General features: G+C 44.0%; 1 protein-coding gene across 12 annotated transcripts in view; it reads right to left on the reverse strand.

Moving 5' to 3' along the window:
- ptprk (protein tyrosine phosphatase receptor type K) overlaps nt 1-19,371 on the reverse strand; it is a 62,263-nt gene extending 42,892 nt beyond the window's left edge. For all 12 annotated transcript variants that reach the window (XM_048986054.1, XM_048986053.1, XM_048986050.1 and 9 more), the window contains exons 1-2: nt 19,158-19,371; nt 12,833-13,126 (exon numbers count right to left, since the gene is read on the reverse strand). In XM_048986054.1, coding sequence (XP_048842011.1) covers nt 12,833-13,126; nt 19,158-19,365 — 502 coding nt within the window. In that variant the 5' untranslated portion in view covers nt 19,366-19,371. The remainder of the gene's footprint in view (nt 1-12,832; nt 13,127-19,157) is intronic.
- Between the last annotated feature and the right edge of the window lie 642 nt (nt 19,372-20,013).

Below are 20,013 nucleotides of genomic sequence, written 5' to 3' on the forward strand. Positions count from 1 at the left end.
TCCACCCCAAACGTGATTATATTTCATCTCATTTCCCACAGGCATGCTCCAATACATCACTTATTCAGGATAAACCAGGTGGGAAAACAAAAAAAAAAAAAAAACAGTGACCCACCGGCTTTGTCCCCGCCCCTCACCCATAGAGCGCGGAGACGCGTGTCAAGGCAGAGAGTGGGAAGAAAAACTAATTCTTACAATTCTCATCAGGGAAGTGAAGCACTTTGGTACCTTATTACTCACAAAGTTACCACAGCACAGAAAAGTAAGAGGATAAATTGTTGCGTGACGAGGGGCACCAAAGCGGAATCAGGGACGCGGGTCTTCTCCGCGGGCTTCCCATGAGCAGTGTGACGCGCTGCCAGAAATGTGGCTGAAAGGACCCAACCAAACCGACGTGAACTTGGTCGGCTGATTTTTGTGGCAGCTTTCAAGAAGATGCGATGGTTTCGCTGGTTTGCGAAGGGGCTACCTGGCCACACTTTCAGAACGGATCTGTGTTGGATGTCAGGGTGCAATTTTTGTAGAGCAGAACATGGGGGCTTTTGGGTCATCTCGCCATTCCATCAGCCCCCCCCCCCCCACTAAGATCAAAGGCTGCAGAAGTTGGCTGAGGGGAGGGGGGAACGTGAGGACATGCATTTCTTTTTACTGTCTCTACTTATGACACATGGCTACATCATGAAGTGCTGCTGCGTAAACAGGAAATGAATAAGCGGAATTACTTCAAAGTCATATAGTACAGGGTTTGGCTACATGAGGTCAGATCCAAGAATACAAAACATTCCAGTCTGTCTCCATTCACTAAATCACTGCTGACTCATGGAATGGCTCCATACAGGCACTTGTGGGTGGTAGGTGGTGGGATGGAAGAAAGATGGAGTTAAGGCTTCCCCCTCCCACAAAGCATGAGGAATTCACACATGTAGCAAGAATGCAACTCTGAGGAAGGTCAGATTCAGGGAGGGGACAGAAGAACAAAGAAAAAAAATAATAAAGGAAAGGAGGCGTCAGTGCGATGGATGGGAAATGCAGGGCGCCGGCCCACTTTCAGGGAACAGCCTGGCGAAGCGCTCTTCTTATTTCTTATTTGCATATTGACAAATAAATAAATGCTAGGACAATAAAATCCAAGATGGCGTCAACTGCAAGACAGACTCAAAGAAGAATAAAAGTGGGGGGGCAGGTAGCTTAGCTCATCGAGCGGCAAATTCAGATGAGCGCTTTCTGTTTTTTTGAAATTCAAATGGTGCAGCCTGAGAAGCCGCTGATAAGCACTCTAACGGAGTAGAAAGTCAAACACAGGACTTAAAACCTAACACAGGTGGATTGTGCGTAATGACAGAAACGGAATAAATATCATTAATAGCTACCAAATGCATCCGGCTTCTTTGGGCAGAGGGAAAACACACTTTCTATATATGTTTTTTTTTTTTAAATGAAGACGTGTGTTAGCAGAAAGAGGACCGAGAGAAACAACACTTCAGCCTAGTCTCTCTCTCTCAGGCCTGACAGACCGTACAGTGTGTACACAGCTAAGGGCAGATCACTACCAAGTAGACAGGCCGAGAACGACGTTTTAGAGTCACAGTAGAAAGACGGAAAATTAAACTGGAGGAACCAAAAATAGGAATGTTAATCATTCGATCAATCAAATGAATTTTGAGACCACCGCTTTAAACCATGCCTTACTTCAGATCTGGAATAAATGACAGCTGTGGGCCATTTTGGCATGTCACAACTGTTTTAGAGAACTTGAAACTCTGACTAGGCAAAACATAGGCTGCATCTCAAATCGATAAAAAATAAATTTACATTTAAAGATTGGCTTCTCATGTACAGATTACCTCACAGCTTCACAATATTTGTCGAAGGCCTATGCAATCCCCACGAATGCGTCGTTCATCCCACAGAATGAGCTTCGGCTAAACACCGAAGCATAAATCACAGCCTCCTTCATCTGCATCCCAAGCCAAAAATCTCAGCCTGCGAGTTCAGGCTTCGGGGAGCTTTTGGCCAGGCAGCCAATGCCAGCTCCAGGTGCTGTGGGCTCCAGACATTTTCCACTGTAATCTGTTTAAAACAAACTTTGTCGAATGAAATTAAGACCGCACATGGAAGCAGAGGCCTTTTCCCATTCGTGTTATCAAAAAAGACAGCAAAGTAGTAAAAGATTTAAAAAGTGCGGCTTGTATCCACTATATAAAAAAGTTACAAAAACGTTTTATTATATTGGGAGAGAGGTTTTTGGCACTGAAGAAACACATGAATACTCTGATAGACATTAAAAAGTGACTGAACACTGGACTAACTTGCTCCTTTCATAATACAAAACTATTTGATTCTTCCAAAGGAACACAAGGATAGGGGCAGGAATCGGTCCCAGTGAGGGACCCAGAGATTTTAGACCATATCACAAATTAAGATGACTAACGCGTGTGTACTCGCCTTTCTTATCTATCAAGCTGCTGGTATTACAGCTCAACTGCTGTAAATCAGCGGTTTCAGGAAAATGCCTCCCTGAGAACCAGGCGTGAGGTTAATTAGGCTCTCCAGTAGGTAATAGAGTCATCCACACAAGCGAATGTTACTTATATTAGGTTACAACCCTTAAACTGTTGCTTAGAATCCATGTGCTTATACCATCATAGGCTTCCTTTAAAAAATGCTTTACATTAACTGCCCCTTCATAATGAATTCATAGAACATTCAAAAGTTAAGTACACCTTAACATCCTAACATTAACGTATAAAGTTACGGTATGTTAGGAAGCTCCACAAATGTACTACGACTGCCTAACGAATGCATTATGAGGGTAAACCGTTACCGAAACGCGTTATGGCAAGATGCCACAGCGGAATTCTTCCCTCACCTATATTAATAATTGGACTGTAAATTTTAGCTGCAGCAATTGTTGAGACTGCAGTACTACAACAGAGTGCATTGACTGGTTCTGAATGAAACAGCTCCTTAAATACAAAACGCAGGCTTGATACTATTGACAGTTTGGCACTGAGGTCCTCTATGAATGGATGCGGTCGATCCAAACACGCAAAGGGAGGGAATCTGAACACATTACCTGCTTGCAATTTTCCATTCCTACTACACTACGTGGTTTGCTTGACAGTACATATTGGACTCTTCCTTAAAATAAACACGTCCTCATTACACCTTGTTGCAGACTTGCTCGCGATGGCTGTAGTCAGACCTTAGCATAAGCTGCCGCCGACTGCGTGTTCGGTTATATCGCCTGCCACGGCCTGCGATGCTTCTACTGCTTGGGAAGCATGAAATTAATTCTCATTCATTTGCTGATGACAGACTCCTTCCAATCAGATTCTTTCCATAGTTTTAATGAAGGTTAACAAAAAAGGATGAGCAAGAATTTTCTAAACCCTGAAGAGAAAAAAAGGACATGTTTGTTTGTTGGCTTGGCTGGTTTATGTTCATGTTGTGGGGTCATCTTGTAACATAGGTGTCATTAACAGGTGCCAGCCTGTCCTTTAACACTGATGTTACCCTTTTACTCAAGATGGTTTTTAATGCTTCCAAATTCTAATATATTAATGTTCAAGATATACAAATGTCTTGATTTCTACATTTGTTTATGCAGATCAGACTACGGCAGAGAAGTTATTCACGGTGGATGAATCGCATTACTCTTTGCTCAGCAGGAAGGATTATATGGAAATGCGTGCTTGCACTGCACCTGGTGCCCGTTCTCGCCCCCCATGCCAGTAAGTCGCGGACAGACGCAATCGCTACCCTTCGCTTACAGGGCACCCAAAGGTCAGGTACTGCTTACCTAAGAAGCTGATTAATGTCAACGATTCAGATCACAATGCAGGTCTTCCTGCGACGCCTCCGATAAATCAAAGGCAGTAAAGCCTTCAGCTGTAGTGCATAAAACAGTCCAGTAATGTTGGGGGGGTTGGGGGAGTGGTGGGAGGGGGGTGCAGGACTGATTGAGGGCCTGTTATCTCAGTATAGCTTACGGAGAGTAAGGTGCCTGAGACTCTACCAGTCAAATGTTCTTGCACATCACAGGCTTCTACCACTTTTCCATTTATTTCATGAACTGCAGATTTTTTTTTTTTATTTTTGTTAAGCTTTGGAAAGTTGAGTGAACGACTATAAATGAAAAGTCAAATAAAATACGCTTCCTTGATAACATGGAAAGAGTATGTAACAGTGCATGTCCGACATCCCATTAACTGCTTGCGTGTCGATGGCAGAGTCACATTCTAGAGTGTCCATTAACTTTAAACGCGCTAGTTAACCGTTTCATCCCACGACACACAGCAGTATTTAATGTTCCTTGTAGGAAGGCTGACTCAATCTCTCTCTGCTGATATAACTGCTAGGTTACTTTGATGAATCAAATATATGACATTTCCTTGCCAATAAAGGTACTCAAATAGTTCAACAAACTGTAAATTTGATAGCAAACAATATTGAGTGCATTTTTAGGAAATGTTATGTGACTAACCTGCAAATGTAGACAATCTCGGTGTGTGCAAAACGTTTCCACTGCTAGTGTACTCTGCCAAGCTAGTTACCACTGACACTGCAGATTAACTAACCCAGCCAACTTCACTACAAAACTTTCCATTTAACTCCGATAACAGACCAGGCAGCCTATTTAACCTCCAGCTTACAGTCATCCTACTTCATGAACGCAATTTGATTCCCTTTCGTTTTATTTTTGTTTTAAACGTAGGTACGTGTTCTAACCATTGCGCTTTCCATCTACGGTGACATTAACATCTGATGCGTACTATGTTGTATAGCAGTAAGAGAATACAAAGATTATTCTCAAAAGAACTGATTGAGAAAAATTGTTTGCAAGCAGCAAAAAAAATGTAAAAAATTCACGCATTTCAGTTTAAAAAAGGTGTAGGAGTGAACTGCACGTGTTTGAATTAAACAGCTTTATGTTCACGGCACAAGGCAAACAGTCATTTGCTGGAAAGTCATGACAAAGTGAAAGACACACACAAAGAGCAAGACTCAAATGGAAATAAAAACTCAGGAACACATTACAAAGTTGGGTAAACGCTGGCTCAGATTCAGAGAAGATGCTAAAAAGAAAACTTCAGCTATTCTCCAAGATGCCCCCTACCCAAAGTCCTTTATTTCCAAAGAACATTCTCCAAGCTAATGATGCTCGACACATTATCAGGCACAGCTTGCACTCCAGCAAATGGATTTGCCGCTAATGTTTAAGGGAACACTTTCCTGCACTGCTCCACTCATTAGCTTCATTTGGGGTCTCCATCTGAGATCTGTCAGCTGAGGACTGACATCCCGGTGAAGCCTGCTACACAAGCGTGCCCAGGAGGGGTAAACAAAAAAATCATCCTTTAGGTACTTGTGTGTGTTTTCCCCCCCATTTAAGAATGTGTTGGGGGTGGTGGGCGCTATAATGCATGACATTCTCCTGCTCTACTGAAAATATAAAACATTTCACACAAATATGATTTCATAACTCCAAAGTCAGGTATAAACACTTCAAGGTTCTTGTAGTTGAATCGTCAGGGACTACTCTAAATGAGTGTTATTTCTGCAACATTCACAAAACTCAGGGTCACATATTGCAATTATTCCGTAGGTAAGGATAATGACTGCACCATAAATCAGGCAGAAAAGGCAAGTCAATTTCAGTCTGACAGCGTCTTAAAAACATCTATAAAGGACAAAGTTTCCAGCTTTAAGACTCAAAATATTTGAAACAAAAGAAAATTAGCAAAATCAAAAAGGTTCAAGGTCCGTTTGTCCCAGTCTTTCTTAATATGATTTAACGTTCTTCTGTCGCCAATATCACCATCAAACAGTCACACATCATTTTCCCGTAACCAGACAGGTGTTGGTAAAGGTGTTATTCACTCTGCACTGGGGCTATGCGAACCACACAATGATGTCACGTTAAACCTCTCTCCCGGGATGAACATGCCACATTTTTAAACTACAGAAGAGATTAACTTCATCTGCTAGCTGCTTGTACTTATCATGGGAAAGGCAATTCAAACCCTGTAGACATGAAGACACTGTTGAACGACAGCAGACACAACATTCACATTTAAATGTACGGGCGTATTTGTGAGTGTAAAGGACACGTGCTGTGCTAAATGATCAGTTCTGCATCACCCAGGATTTTAACTCGCAATGTCTAATGCAGTCACTCGAGCTCTCAGGCTACCTTGTAAGGCAGGGGTCCCCGACATCTCAGGTAAACACCAGGAACACGTGTGACTCATCAGAAGCCAGGTAGCATAGAAAACCTACTGGATAGTAGCTCACCAGGTCCGGACTTGGAGAGCCCTGTTCTAAAGGCTATCGCTACTTATGAAGGGAGGGATTTATTCTAGTGTCTTGGTAAAAAAAATAAACAAACGAATAAATAATAATGATGATGATGATAATAAATGAATGAATTAGTAAAAACCCAAAACAACCAACTGCTGGTTCAGCCAATCCAAGTGTCGTACAAGTTGCAGAATGGTGCATCTATGCCAGTATCCATTCCACTTTCTATTCTTTCTTGCTCAATTAGTCGATGACGTGCTTATTTTCTTTACTTAACACCGTGAAGTTCTGGTAATCCCATTAGGCAAATCGTATCCCGAATCAGCTAGTTACAGTCCCAAAGGGGCTGGCAGTCGTGTGTCACCTTGCTTCATTATGCGCTGACTTGTTTTACGGTTCCGTTTTGACACCACCTGGAGAGAAGTGATTTATCCATGCGAGCTCAGCTGTAGTCAAGTTACTGGAAGCCACATCCATCAGGATCTTCATGCTTATTATAGCTTTATGATTATTTTCATCAAAATATTATTACTTACTATTACCTATAATTTCATTTAGCTTAGAGGCTGTCTGCCAGCAAGCACCGCGTGGGGGTAGTTGTGAAACCTGGCAAGTTGAAAGCACCACTGCTGAGATACCCAAGTACCAAAACCGATTCTGCACAAAAAGTACTTTTCAACAGCCTATTAATAATATATATATACGCCTTCCTATCATAGTGGTAAAAATATTTGGAGAGAAGTAATAAAAGTTTGCACTCAGGTTATCTGCCTGCTGCAAAAGTGCTACAGGTTCCTACCTTAAGATCCACCTCATCTGAAAACCAGTTCACACACAGAGCATCAATTATTGACACGGTCCTGTGTCTTTCTCTTCAACCACACCCCCAGGCCAGCCCCTTCTGAATGATTCATCGAAAGCCTGGGTTGGAGCGTCCCTCTGCGGAATATCACAGAACTCAACAATCCTGATAATTCGTCTTCATCGGCCGATGACTGCGGTTACTTTGACTTCCATCTTCAAAGGGGAGGCGAGGGTGCTAATGGTTGGCTTTCCACTGGAGAACATCTTAAATCACCAGTGTGGGGGGGAATGGGCTGTCCCTCGCTGATAGCTCCTAGCTACATTCGAGGTCAGGACGTGACATGCATAATCAAGCCATGCAACGCTGTTATCCCCCCACCCCCCCCCCACTTAAAATGTTTTGCTCCCCTGCTCTGTTGATGAGATGAACGCTAAAAATCCCATTTTAATAAGCATCCTGCTTTTACGATTACTACCACAGGTGGTTATAAAATGTCACGGGTTAATTGGTGGAACCAAGCACTTAAAATAAGTATACAAATTTATCATTCCATTTTACTTTCTCCCCTCTCTGATTCACACCTGTAGCTGAAAACTTCTATAACACTTGTGTCATGCTGCTAAAACAATGAAATTTAAGTATAGTTGGGGTTCAGCAATTTGGGTCGAGCATCTGAAGAATTTCCGTAATTAACATCCTTTTTATGAATGTAATTAAAATAAACTAACAAGTAAGCAAGGAATAAATCCAATAAGACAGGGGTCCTACAAGATTCATCAGTATATTTTTTTATTTTAAAAAAAAAAGCAATTAATTGAAATATAGAATCAGATTTCTGTCTTTTCTTAATGTGTATCAGTCCCAGCAAGATTTAACATGCAGTCTGACATGCAGATTAAGGCAATGAAATTTAACAACAACACGTGGAAAATTTCTGCATGCGCATTTTCTTACCCATAGCCCCTCAACTCCATAAATCACTGCAGCTTTGAATGCTTGCACAGCAGTTTAAACCAAGCATTTATAAATTATGACTTAAGTAGTGAATTACGAACTCTCCCTGCTCAGGCCTAAGCAAAGGACAAAAGCATCACGCTGTATGACTCAGGCAAAGCCTGTCTGTGCCTAACTTCACTCACCGCCTATGTCACTTAAAGTGCAAATTAAAATAACTTGCAAAAAAAGCTCAGAGATAGATAAATTATTGGTAAAATAGAATCATCTTCTATCCATCCGTCCAACCACTTATAGTGGTCCGGGTCAGAAGGTCTAACCTTGTTTTTATTAAACTGCACATTTAAAAAATAATTTTCCTGAACATTAAAGTAGATGAGCCTCTAAAAGTGAAGCTACCACACTGACTGGCTGATGAGGCGAGCTTTATAGTGGCCGTGGCCGGGGGCCTGGTCAAGATCGATACTCCTCCGAGGATGGACATCGCCTGAAGTTAACGAGCGGCAACACCTAAGTGAAGAGGCAAGCCTGCAATGCGTTGCATTTTGGCAAAAACGCTGCAGCGAGGAATCAAAAATGCAGATGCTGGCCTGTTTTATACCCCCCCCCCCCCAGGCTTTGAGATAATAACCATTAACATGAACATGTCCACATGTACAGGGGGCACAGCCCTTGTAAGAACACATTACTTTTCAGAAGTGGTACTAGCTGAACTTTTGACCGCAGTGTGGTCTGCTAATTTCAATCTTGGCTGCTCATTTGAGGCACGGGCCGTTTAATTATAATTGTTTCAGTAAATGGGCCCGATTCAGAGAAATCCGCATCCAGAGGAAACATTCCCGGCTGCGGTTTTCTGGGGGGGGCTCCTGCAATACAACGGTCAGCTGCGCCGCCGCCCCCCTTTACAGCTTATTTTGGTGAATGCTAAGATCTTGGGGCTGAGGAAAGGACACAAACAAAGCAACACTTTTCCTTGCATGGCCTGACCATCCGCCACACATATATACACACAACAGTATGACAACACAAACGAAGAAAAAAAAAAAACATTAGCATTAAAGAATTTAAAAAAAAAAAAAGTGTCCAGTGAGCATAGAGCCTTGTCTATTGCATGTTTAGGGCTGCAGGAGAAAGTCAGAGTGCCTTGATTAGGGACAGACAGGGAGACAGACAGGGAGACAGACAGGGAGACAGACAGGGAGACAGACAGGGAGACAGACAGGGAGACAGACAGGGAGACAGACAGGGAGACAGACAGGGAGACAGACAGGGAGACAGACAGGGAGACAGACAGGGAGACAGACAGGGAGACAGACAGGGAGACAGACAGGGAGACAGACTCTGCCTCTGCTCCAACACTTTACTGTGGAAATGAGCTAACAGCCCTATTCACTGGCCAGCTCCATCTCCTACAACTGCTTCTGGTGTGATGGAGTTAATCACTTATTTACCAAGCTTTGGGATCATACTTGGAAATACACTAGCAACACAATCCGCTTGGACGGGTATAACTATTAAACCCAGTAAGGCCAATGGCAAAGGCTGAGGCGCAAGCAGATGCAGGTGCAAGCAAATCAGACCCTGTCCAAACCTCTGACAGCTTCAAGTTCACCGCCTGTCCTGTAGCCACCAGGCTTGATGGCAGCCCCCCCTTCAAACACCGAACACGCACATTCCCAGAAACTGCTTATGTTCTTAAAATAGGCGAACTGTGAGGACTGTAGCAAAACCAGCATGGATCCTTGAACAGTGGTTTTTCGGAGCAGTCTGCTAAGACGTATTTCGCAGAAAAGAAGCGAAAAAAAGGTTAAAATGTCCACTACAGAACTGGGAAAAAAAATACAATGAATGGAGCACAGTGAAATGAACAAACAAAACAAAAAAAAGTACGGCTTTTGCCAAAAAACGAGAAACAAAGAAAGCAGTAAACTATTTCTGCTGAGAAACCTTCCATGCTTGGCGACCACGATTGGACTGTAGAGATTCACACACCAAACACACACCAAACATGACTTAGAGTTCCTGACTCACAACCATGCTAGTTGTTAAAACCCAATGTTTGAATTGTTAAAGTCACTGGCGTACAAACCTAGAAGTGCCTACTGGACGGCCAAAGTGTAAATGCAAGGGGGGCGTGACAGTTTACTCTCATTGGTCGTCTTCATGGCTACAGTGGGGTATGAAAAACTACACATGCCACACTGGCTGTTTTACCGAGTACAACTCATACAAGCCAGTGAGTTGGTGCGTTAAGCACATGTGGGAGAAGAGGCGACGCAGGACATCGGTTTGATGTGGGAGAGATGGGCTACAAGGGGCCAGCCCCTAAAGAGCAGGAACAGGCCTATTTTTCATGCCGCTACAAAGATTATTTTAGGGTCCGATGGAAAGAGGCAGGAATGAGGGGTGAGCGATGCGGAATTCACCGCAATGCTGCAATGCAGAACGCGAGATGGGCTTCTTAATTGCAAATATCAGACTCGAGATTGCGTAATCGCTGCTTTTCAGCCCCGGCTTCTGCACACGGCAGCTTATATTGCCGCTACTTAACGCCAAATCAAGATGAAAATGAGACTATTTAACAGAAATGTCGTGGCATTTGTGAGAAGTGAATCAGATGCACAAAGCTATACAAAAGAGCAAGAATATATCAAGCGGGCTCAGGAGTGAAGTGCCGTGAGAATTTCCATAATGCATTTGAGCGTAAATCAGGGAGCGTGTGACTCAGACCCAACTGCCCAGAACCAACACCAGAGAAACACCAGTGATTTGTTTATCGCAAAAATTGAGTGAGTCAACAATAGTTTTTTCACCGGTTCCACAACAGAAATGAAGACAGATGGGACTCTTCACTTAAAGTATCTCTAACACTTAAACTTGTCCCAACTACATGGTCTTTGATTTTGTAAAACAAGGCGCAAATGACCAGTACGATAAGCAAATCTAGCCCAGCGTTTATTAAACCCTCTACAAATAAACAGGCTTTAAAAACTCAAAGCCAACGTTCAGAGCCCGATGACACGGGTGCAGGATTGAAATCAATAAGATGAAAACCAAGGATATCAAAATTTACACAAAACTAAATTTTTTCTCTGCGTGCAAGCAGCTTCGGTAGCTTTTCCTCCCAAAGACTACCCTGTTCACGCTCGTATATTGAGTATAAAAGCTTTTCCTTACAGGGGAAAAACACCCAAACCGAACATGGTGGCAGGAATCAGCAGCATAGAGCCAGAATGTAGGGACTCAAAGAATCGTGTGCGTGTGAATCCAGGATTAAATTTACATATAATAAACCAATGAGCTTTTCCCCATCCAAAGCACTCTACCTTTTCAAGGCACCAAGAGCTCACAGAGCATTACAAATCCATTAATTAAGGTACTCTAGAAGGTAGAATTAGATTTAAATTCTTGAAAGGGCCAGTTTCCTTAAGATATGCAAGAAACCTCACATCAACAACAAAAATGCCCTTACAATAACTTCTCGTATAGAATTTTTCAGCTTGAATGTTCAAGGAAAAGAACATTAGAAACCAGAAAGTTCCAACAGGAGAAGATGAAATGCAGAACTAAACACACTTAGATTCACAATCTGGGAATGCAGTCGGTCTATTCGCCTGCAAGCAATTTGGAGAAAACACCATAGTATTTCAGATGATAGAAAGGTATCACCACAGTAATGAAACACTGTATACATTGGGCATCATTCTTAATAACCACTTTCCTTCTTCAAATTCCTTCCCTGACACAATCGCGCTGCTACGTGCTGCAGCATATAAGTTGTGTATCTAGTCCCCCTTTGTTGATATACTGGTTAATACAGATGCCATGGCAACCCACAGAGTGTGCGACTAACAGAAAACAGCAAGAATGGGATGTGGATGCACACTGCTGGGCACTGACGCTAAGAATGAATACACGCAGGCTTAGCTACGTAATACACACGCATTAAAAAAAAAATCATATTTGTTAGGAATCATTTATAAAGCATCTTACTTGTGGCCTAATGGTCAGGGACGCGCACTTGTAATTTAAAGGTTGCTGGTTTGAATCCCCAACCAGCAGAGTACCACTGAGCAAGGTACCGCCCCCAAGCACTGCTCCCCGAGTGCTGAATTAGCTGCCCCCTGCTGTGTCATGATGTGACATATGGGTTAAATGCAGAGGACAGATTTCATTGTTGTGCTATGGTGTGTCAACAATGACTAATCACTTTCCCCTTTTCCCTTTACTGAAGGGGAGGGAAATGATTGTAAGCTAAAAAGATACATATATTTACTACTTAAAACCTTACAAAAGTAAACAGGAGTATGACGAAAAAAAAACTATGATACATTTGCACATAAAGGAAGGCAAATTGAACAATATTACAGTGAGATGACGTATTCATCTGACAAACAGGCCATAAAGCGGCGCTTCCCTAAGCCATTAATTAATCAAGACGCACTGCACAACTCACATGAGCGAATAAGTGATACGAGGACTTGCCATCACATACATGTAATGTCCCTGGAAAATGAAACCAACTGACTGATTCAGTCACCCGCCCAGCCGAACCTAATAAAGAGCTCAGGTTTACGGAAAACCAGCATACACTACAGGTCATGTAGACCGGTGTTGATGACAATCCCCTGTTGAATGGACTGTAGCACATTAGTCAAGGAGACAAGAATTTAACTCATCTCCAAACTGAAAGAAAGCTCTAGAATGGTGAATGTTTGTGCACATGTGCGGAAGCTGAAAGTGGAGGAGGCAGAGGACGTGCGGACTCACCGGCACACTTGGTCCTGGTGATGAGCGGTGGGCCCGGCTGGCCCGTTCCCCCTTCCCCAGGACGTGTGAGAAGAACTCTGATCTCGTACTCCGTGTCTGGGTCTAGGTGCCAGAGCTTGTAGTTGGGCGAGTTGACGGCGTGCGTCTCCGTCCAGCTGCCCGACGTCATGCGGTATTCCACCTCCTTCAGGATGATAGGCCCGTCTCCAAATATAGAGTTTGCATTCAGCTGAATGAGGAGGTACGTGGGCCCCACCGCCAGTAATTGGGGGGGTGCAATGGGGCGTGGAGGCTCTGCAGAAAGGACATTCAGAGAGGACAGGAATTATAGTTCCGCAGATTAGCTGTGCTCCTACAAGATGGGGTTTCATTCAGTCCAGTTTCAAGTATATTCGCAGGGTATCCATATGGGACACAACCGCACATCTGTCTAGGTAACGAGAAAAGTGTCGACAGCAGTAACTGCATTTCATTCTGTTTTCAAGCGCTAATTTGTTTTATAATGATTGCACTGCATTTTGTGTCTGTTTTACTTTATCTCTCAATCAGCAACAAGACAATCCAGATGGCTTCTGATTCACACTGGCTGCGACAGCGAGTTTGGCGAAACGCAGCTAGCAGAACGCGGTGCATTAATTAGCGTGCCGCTAAATGCTGAATCTGGATTCATATTCAATAAATCCACTAAAATCTCAATTGGGAGGGGGGAGGTGCAATACTCACAGGCAACAAAATGAAGGGTCTCAATAAGGGTAAGCATAAATATTTTTTCAAATTATATTCCTTAATCTTTATAAAGTCTATTCCAAACTAGAACTTCAATATGTTCACTACTTGCTACAACGTGTTCATTGCCAGTCTTGTCATTTTTTTTTTTTTTTAAGGCTATATAGAAAAAAATCTGCATGGCAGAGTTCATTAAAACAGAGGAGGACCTTGCGTGAGGCTTCCTGGACCCTGCGCCGCTGCGGCCACCTGACACACAACCCAAAAAAAAAAAAAAAAAAACTCGTGCCCATTAGCTCTGGAACACACAGCCATGGCATCGCAGACGATTTATGGGCCATGCAGGCTGCCCGTATCTGTCCTCTTTGACCGGTCCGTACCTCATGCTGCTGCCCTGCCATTTCCCACCTCATTAATGTGTAATTACCTGTTCACAACCTCCTCTCTTTCATTTCCCGTTCCCCCGGCATCACCTCCTAGCCTCTGTCAGGATATCAGTATGCACTCTAGCAGTTACCCAGCTTCAACCTGATCGCTGATGCCTGTTGCAGTCAGACCTTCTCTATGGAGGAAAACTTTCAGCCCTGACATCAGTGTAGATATAAAAATAATAAAATAAAATAAAACAAAAACACACATTTTCTGGGGCCGAGAGAGGGAGGTTGGAGACTGAACATGAATGCTGCCTATTGGCTGGTATGGCTTTCCTAAACAGGAGGAACTATGATGAATAAATATGCTACTTTTTGCACTATAATTAAAAAACGGAGTATTCATTATACATGGCTTTCAGAGCCAGCTGTTTAAAAAAAATCCCACACCTACAGCTTTGCGCATTCACCTTCAGGTGGTCATATTGCGTGAACTTTCGAGAGCCCCTTAAATATTAGGCCATAAACAAAGCAACAGCCTTCTTAGAATTGAAGAAAGCATAATAAACGCAACACAGCGACAGACTGATAATTAATAAATAAAAAAGGACAGAGGGAATTTGTTTGACAGACGCAAGGACAGAATGTGCTTTGAGTAAAGACTCGGGTCAATTAATGACTCAAACTGAAAGAAATCCGACTGAAGGCTCCCAGTCGCATCGCAGACTTCTCCATTGTTTTTTTTTTTCTTATACCGTCATTGTGTTTAAGGGATTTCTCACTGTTCTGTTCAGCACTGCTTTTCCGGTTGTATCATCTGCACCCTGTAAGTCACAATGGTACCATCCAAGCCCAACAGGTTTGTTTTGAAACAGATGCGATTCGTCGTCCGTCAGCTTTACACTATGCCCCTTTCTCGGCGTTGTTCTCAGTACACAACACCATCGTGCTCTAAACCATCCAGAACGAGGGGGTGGGCAGCTGAGCCAGGACACGTTAGCATGTTGCTGCCCAGGGAGTGCTTCCATGGGTGCTCTTACAGGAAACAGCATTCAGCACACGGGCAATGACCATCGGTAGGAACCTTCAAGAAAGTGCTCCCATTTCTGCTCAGAATCAGACTGCAATTTTAGTTTTAAAACACGACACAGATATAAGCCAAAGTAAAGTAATTTTGTTTTGATTGCTCATTGCCAACACAAGATTTTTAGTTAACCCATAGGGGAATATTACAGCTTTTCAGTCACTGCAATTCACTGGAGCTCACTGGGAGTCTTGTGATATCAAAGCAGCGTCCAGGGGGAGCCGCAAAAACGCCACATTTTAACACCGCTTCTGCCAGGACTTGGACTGCTTTTAATAGACTGACAGTAGCAATTACACGCTACACATATTAACAAATCAATAATGCTTCACAAAGCATGTTGTTAAACGCGCAGGATGGATCGATCACGATTTGAAGACTATTCGACAATTTCGCGTTTCCGCCTAACAATGCCCTGTGTGCGTAGGTGACTGTTCATTAAAACCTGGCAGGGGGACAGTCTCATGTAATTATAGAGGGCAGCACTATGAGCTCCTGTTTCAAGCACTTGACTCTCAGCTAGAAGGTCACTTTCAAATTCTAGGTAATACCGTTCCACTGAAGCCCAGAGTATTTAACCTCGCTAGTGTCGAACGTTAAGCCGTAACCCTTTCGTTTGACACTAAACTGCATGAGGAAGCCAGCGAGTATGTTAGCTGCGATGAGGACGCTTCAGTGGAACCACTAACTGAAGAGACGTTTTGATAGAGAAAGGCCGCCTCAACAGCTACAAAAAGAGCACAGAAAGTACATTTGAATGGCTTTAACCACTCAAGCCCTGTTAAACACAGGTACTATTTATTGGCATTTCCTAACCACACAAGTGTCCAGTCTTTAATAAAGCACTTAGAGTGTGATGTGAGCCCCCAACAGCAACCTCAGAGGCGGGCATGGCGCCAACGCAGCACAGGGTAGGGAGAACGTGACGCCAGTCTGGACTTGTGCAGGTAGACGGAGCCTCTCCAGTCTCCCGTCGCCGTGGCAGTGAACGGGCCGCTGATGAATCTTTCATCATGCAGCATTATTGCTTCGCCCAAACAGCACATCCATCTCGTGTGGCTGACAGGTGAGAGTGATAGCGCTGGGGACCTCGCATTACTGCTCCTTGAACCCGACCTCATCCATCTCTCGCTTCCCTCGCTTGTCCGCCCTGCCGCAGCACGACTCGCCCGTCCGGGGGGTGCCTCCGATCCCCTGGGGGGCTGCCCGAAAAGGTAACCCGTTCTCATTTATTGCCCCGGCAGTTGACAGTTTCCCTTCACCTTCAAAACCGAAGGGGATGCTGTTTCGAAGGGCGCTACAGTTTGATTTGCCAGCTTCTCTCAGGAGCGTTTCGGTCTGAGGAATAGCAGGGTCTGACACAAGGCCTGACAGGGTCAAATGTGAGACCGCAGCACGAACCAGCTCTGACTGATGCGGGCCCAGGATGGCTAGGGTACGCTCCCCCCCCCCCCAAATCAGTCTCACCTGCTTTATTCCCTCAAGCTCCAACCATACATCACTCTATCGTCTAAAAGACGACACAATCATTTCATCCCCCCCCCCCCACAAACTTTATTTCCCAGCATATAACCTCTACCGAAAGGAGGGGAAAAAAAAAAGAAAAAAAAAAACAAACTACAAAAGTTAAATAAATCAAAATGATCAAAATAACCCTAGAGACACAATGGAACTCGGATTCACATTGTTATTTTTTTCGTCTGTTTGTTGACAACCCAAGCCCCCCAATCAGCAAGCTCTAAATCCCCCCCCTCTCTCATCATCTCGCCGCATCCGCGATTCCGCCCTCATCAGAGTTTAACAACCCCCTTTGAACGCGCGCTTGTCAGGCAGCGAGCTTTCTTCAGCGGCAGAGGAGCTGGCAGGTAAGAAGTTTTTAATCTACTTTTAAGAAAATATTTCCAAGCCACCCTCCCTGGCTGACAGTCATCTCTGCCGCCCTTCAGCTGATTCGAGTTTATTTACTTCAGGCGGGGGGGGGGGGGGGGGTGTTTTGCCCCCCACTCTCGCGAGCTTGCCGGGGGCGGCAGCTGCACATGGTGCAGTCATTAGAACAAGAGCGCATTCCTGGGGTGAAACGTACACTCCAGCGAACACACGTGCGCGCGCACACACACACACACACACACACAGCTGAAGATTTCGGGGATGTTGGCCTGACACACAAACCAAGAAATCAAGCTGAAGAGAATCGAGAGTAGATAAACACATATCCCAGACACTGCAAGACTAGCAGCATATTAAAAATGCCCGGTATGTAAAAACGTTTAAATATCATGAAAATCCCGTCCAGTAATTGCTTTGACCATTTCATCTGATGCCCTCCATATCCAGCTCGGATGAAAATTAAAGTCACACAAGAAGAAACTGCCACGTTTGTATTTCACGAAGCAAGTAGTTAATTAAAGGGACGTCTGAATCTGGCAACTGGCAGGCACAGACCCGAAACGTCCTCCAACAGGCCTCCGTACTGACTAACAAAGCCAGCGCTCGGTGATGAGCATGTTGTTTTGGGGTCCCGGCTAATAAGTAGCCTTGTCAATAAAGTTTAGCTTCTAGAAGCGAAAGGGCAGCATCGGAGCCCCGCGAAGCTGCAGAAGCCACACTAACCAACTTCCAGCACGGGGTGACACACAGATCAATACTATTTAGGTGAAAGAATTCGCCAGAGAGATTTTCATTTGTTACAAAGACGGGCAAAATAGCCGCGAGCGTCCTCTGTCACTTTCGGTTTAGCAGAAGACTCACTAATAAACTATTACCCCCGGTCGCTCGCGACGGCGGGCGACTTCGTGCCATCTCTCATTAAAGGCGGCTCATATCAATGGCCCCAAAATTTCCTTTAAAATTACCGTCTTTTGCATCTATGTAGCCGCATGTCAGATTTCAAGTGCAAGTCGGATGTCGGACCTGTCGCAGCAGTTAATATTCAACTTACCCCAAACACCAGGCTTCTTGCGCCCCTTGGCCCAAGTTACGATTTGCAGTGCAGTTGTTCTGATAAACAAGAGATGGACCCCCCCCTCTTGTAGTCGGGTAACAGAGGGTGGAACTGCGGAATTTGCCCAGAGCGTTTCAGCAAAAGGTGCAGGGTGGGGGTTTTGTTGGTTGGAAATTTCCAGAATCCAAACATCCGTTGCAGCCGGAATGGCAACAAACCCCACTGCTGCCGAAGGTCTTATTTGAACAGTACTTACACAAACATGCTTTACATATCAGAATCCAAACCCTTCAGTGATATTCTCCCTTTGGTAATACCGATTTAACTTTCATACATTTAAGTTGCTTATATTTCAATAAACAGATGGTTGCTTTACAAGCATAATTATCAGAATCTTTGATCTTAAGTCAACGCAATGCTAATGATGTACGTTTTAAGTATTTATGATTAAATGTAGTCACTACGATCAGGACACGCTGATGAGAAGGATGTTCACAGGCAAACACCAGATGGAAAGGAAGAGCGACGCACTAATCCCCTCACTTTCACTTCTGCATGTAAGCAGTGATAATCCATTAAGAAAACCCAATATTATTAAAGTTGAACAAAAACAGCGTTTCAAAGATGTGTACAAGCACATTTCAGGGCATTAAGTACACTCTATTACACTTCACCATTATAGTTCCTATTTGTTTTTATGCAACTTTTCAGAAGTGAAATATTTCTGCATAAACTACCTTTGTTGACAATACTATGAGAAGCTTTTAGTGTAACACATTTTATGCAAAATGCTCCGAATGGATTAACCTGGCAGGAACCTAAAATTTTCCAGCATTTCATATGAGCAGACAAGAGGCGATGCAGTTCACAGGTCAGACTCCCCCCGAAACAGAAATACCACGATGTTATAACAGACCAATTAGAATGGTGACTGATTCAAGGGTCCCACTCTGTGATTTGGGTGAGGTGGTACAGAACATTTACAATGTCTGTCAAAGAATAGTTTACCATAACATTGTAAGGTTAAAAGCAACTATTGTGGTCTCCGAGAGGCTGAATAATGGAATGACATTTTGAGTATTTTAAAGGAAATGTTCCATGCTAGAATAGGCATAACATGATTTAAAAGGGGCATTCAAAGAGTTTACATTTCCACCGACAGCACAGCCACAACAGATTTCAGGCAGGGAAAGGCGAGCATACCTCTGACGATGAGGCCGGCAAAGTTAGACACCCCAGAGCCCCTCTCTGATTGGGTGACGCATCGGTAGAGATCCTGGTCCAGGCTGGTCACCTCCTTCAGCTTGAAGGACGCCGCAAATCTCCTATGGTTGATATTCTTGGTTTGGGCCACTGGTATATCTTCCCCGTTCCTTCTCTGCAGATATAACAAAAAAACCATAAATGACATTTATAACTGCCGTCTGGATTCTATACAAACTTGCCCACAAAAAAAAAGGGGGGGGGGTTAGCAGGGTAACAGACTGGCACCAGTCACTGGAAGCTAGATGGGCCAAAACCAGCCCTTCTAAAAGGGGCAGCTTAAAGCCCATTTGAGGGAGTCACCTCCCTTTAACTCGCAGCATGTGGAACTTCATAAGACAAGTCATCAGCAGTGGTAGTGTCCACCCCTGTCTCTTAAAATTCACACCTCCCAGGAAAGTGTACGTTACTTACTGTACTCTCCGGCCCACTCACCCATGAGGCGAGCGGTCTTTCCCTACCCAAGGGTCTGCCGCAGCAGCCAATGAGAGGCAGCCGGTGAGAGCAGTAAAATAGCACACCCCCTGCAGGAGACCATGTCCCCTCCAAATGACCCGTATAAATCGAGAAGGTGGGGATCCAAACAAAGAACGTATGAAATGCAATCGGAGACAAATATCTCTGAAATGTCACAGCTGAGGATTACATTTAATGGAAATAAAGTTTAAAAGAAAACAGCTTTTTTCCACTGGACTCCATACTGGCCGGGCATGCCTGCAATATCTGAGCAGGATTTAAAACAAGAGTTGTCTCTCTTGAACTGAACACAGTGAAGGCCGCCACAATGGGGGGAAGG

Source organism: Brienomyrus brachyistius, chromosome 19 (genome assembly GCF_023856365.1).
Source record: "Brienomyrus brachyistius isolate T26 chromosome 19, BBRACH_0.4, whole genome shotgun sequence".
Lineage (NCBI taxonomy): Eukaryota > Metazoa > Chordata > Actinopteri > Osteoglossiformes > Mormyridae > Brienomyrus > Brienomyrus brachyistius.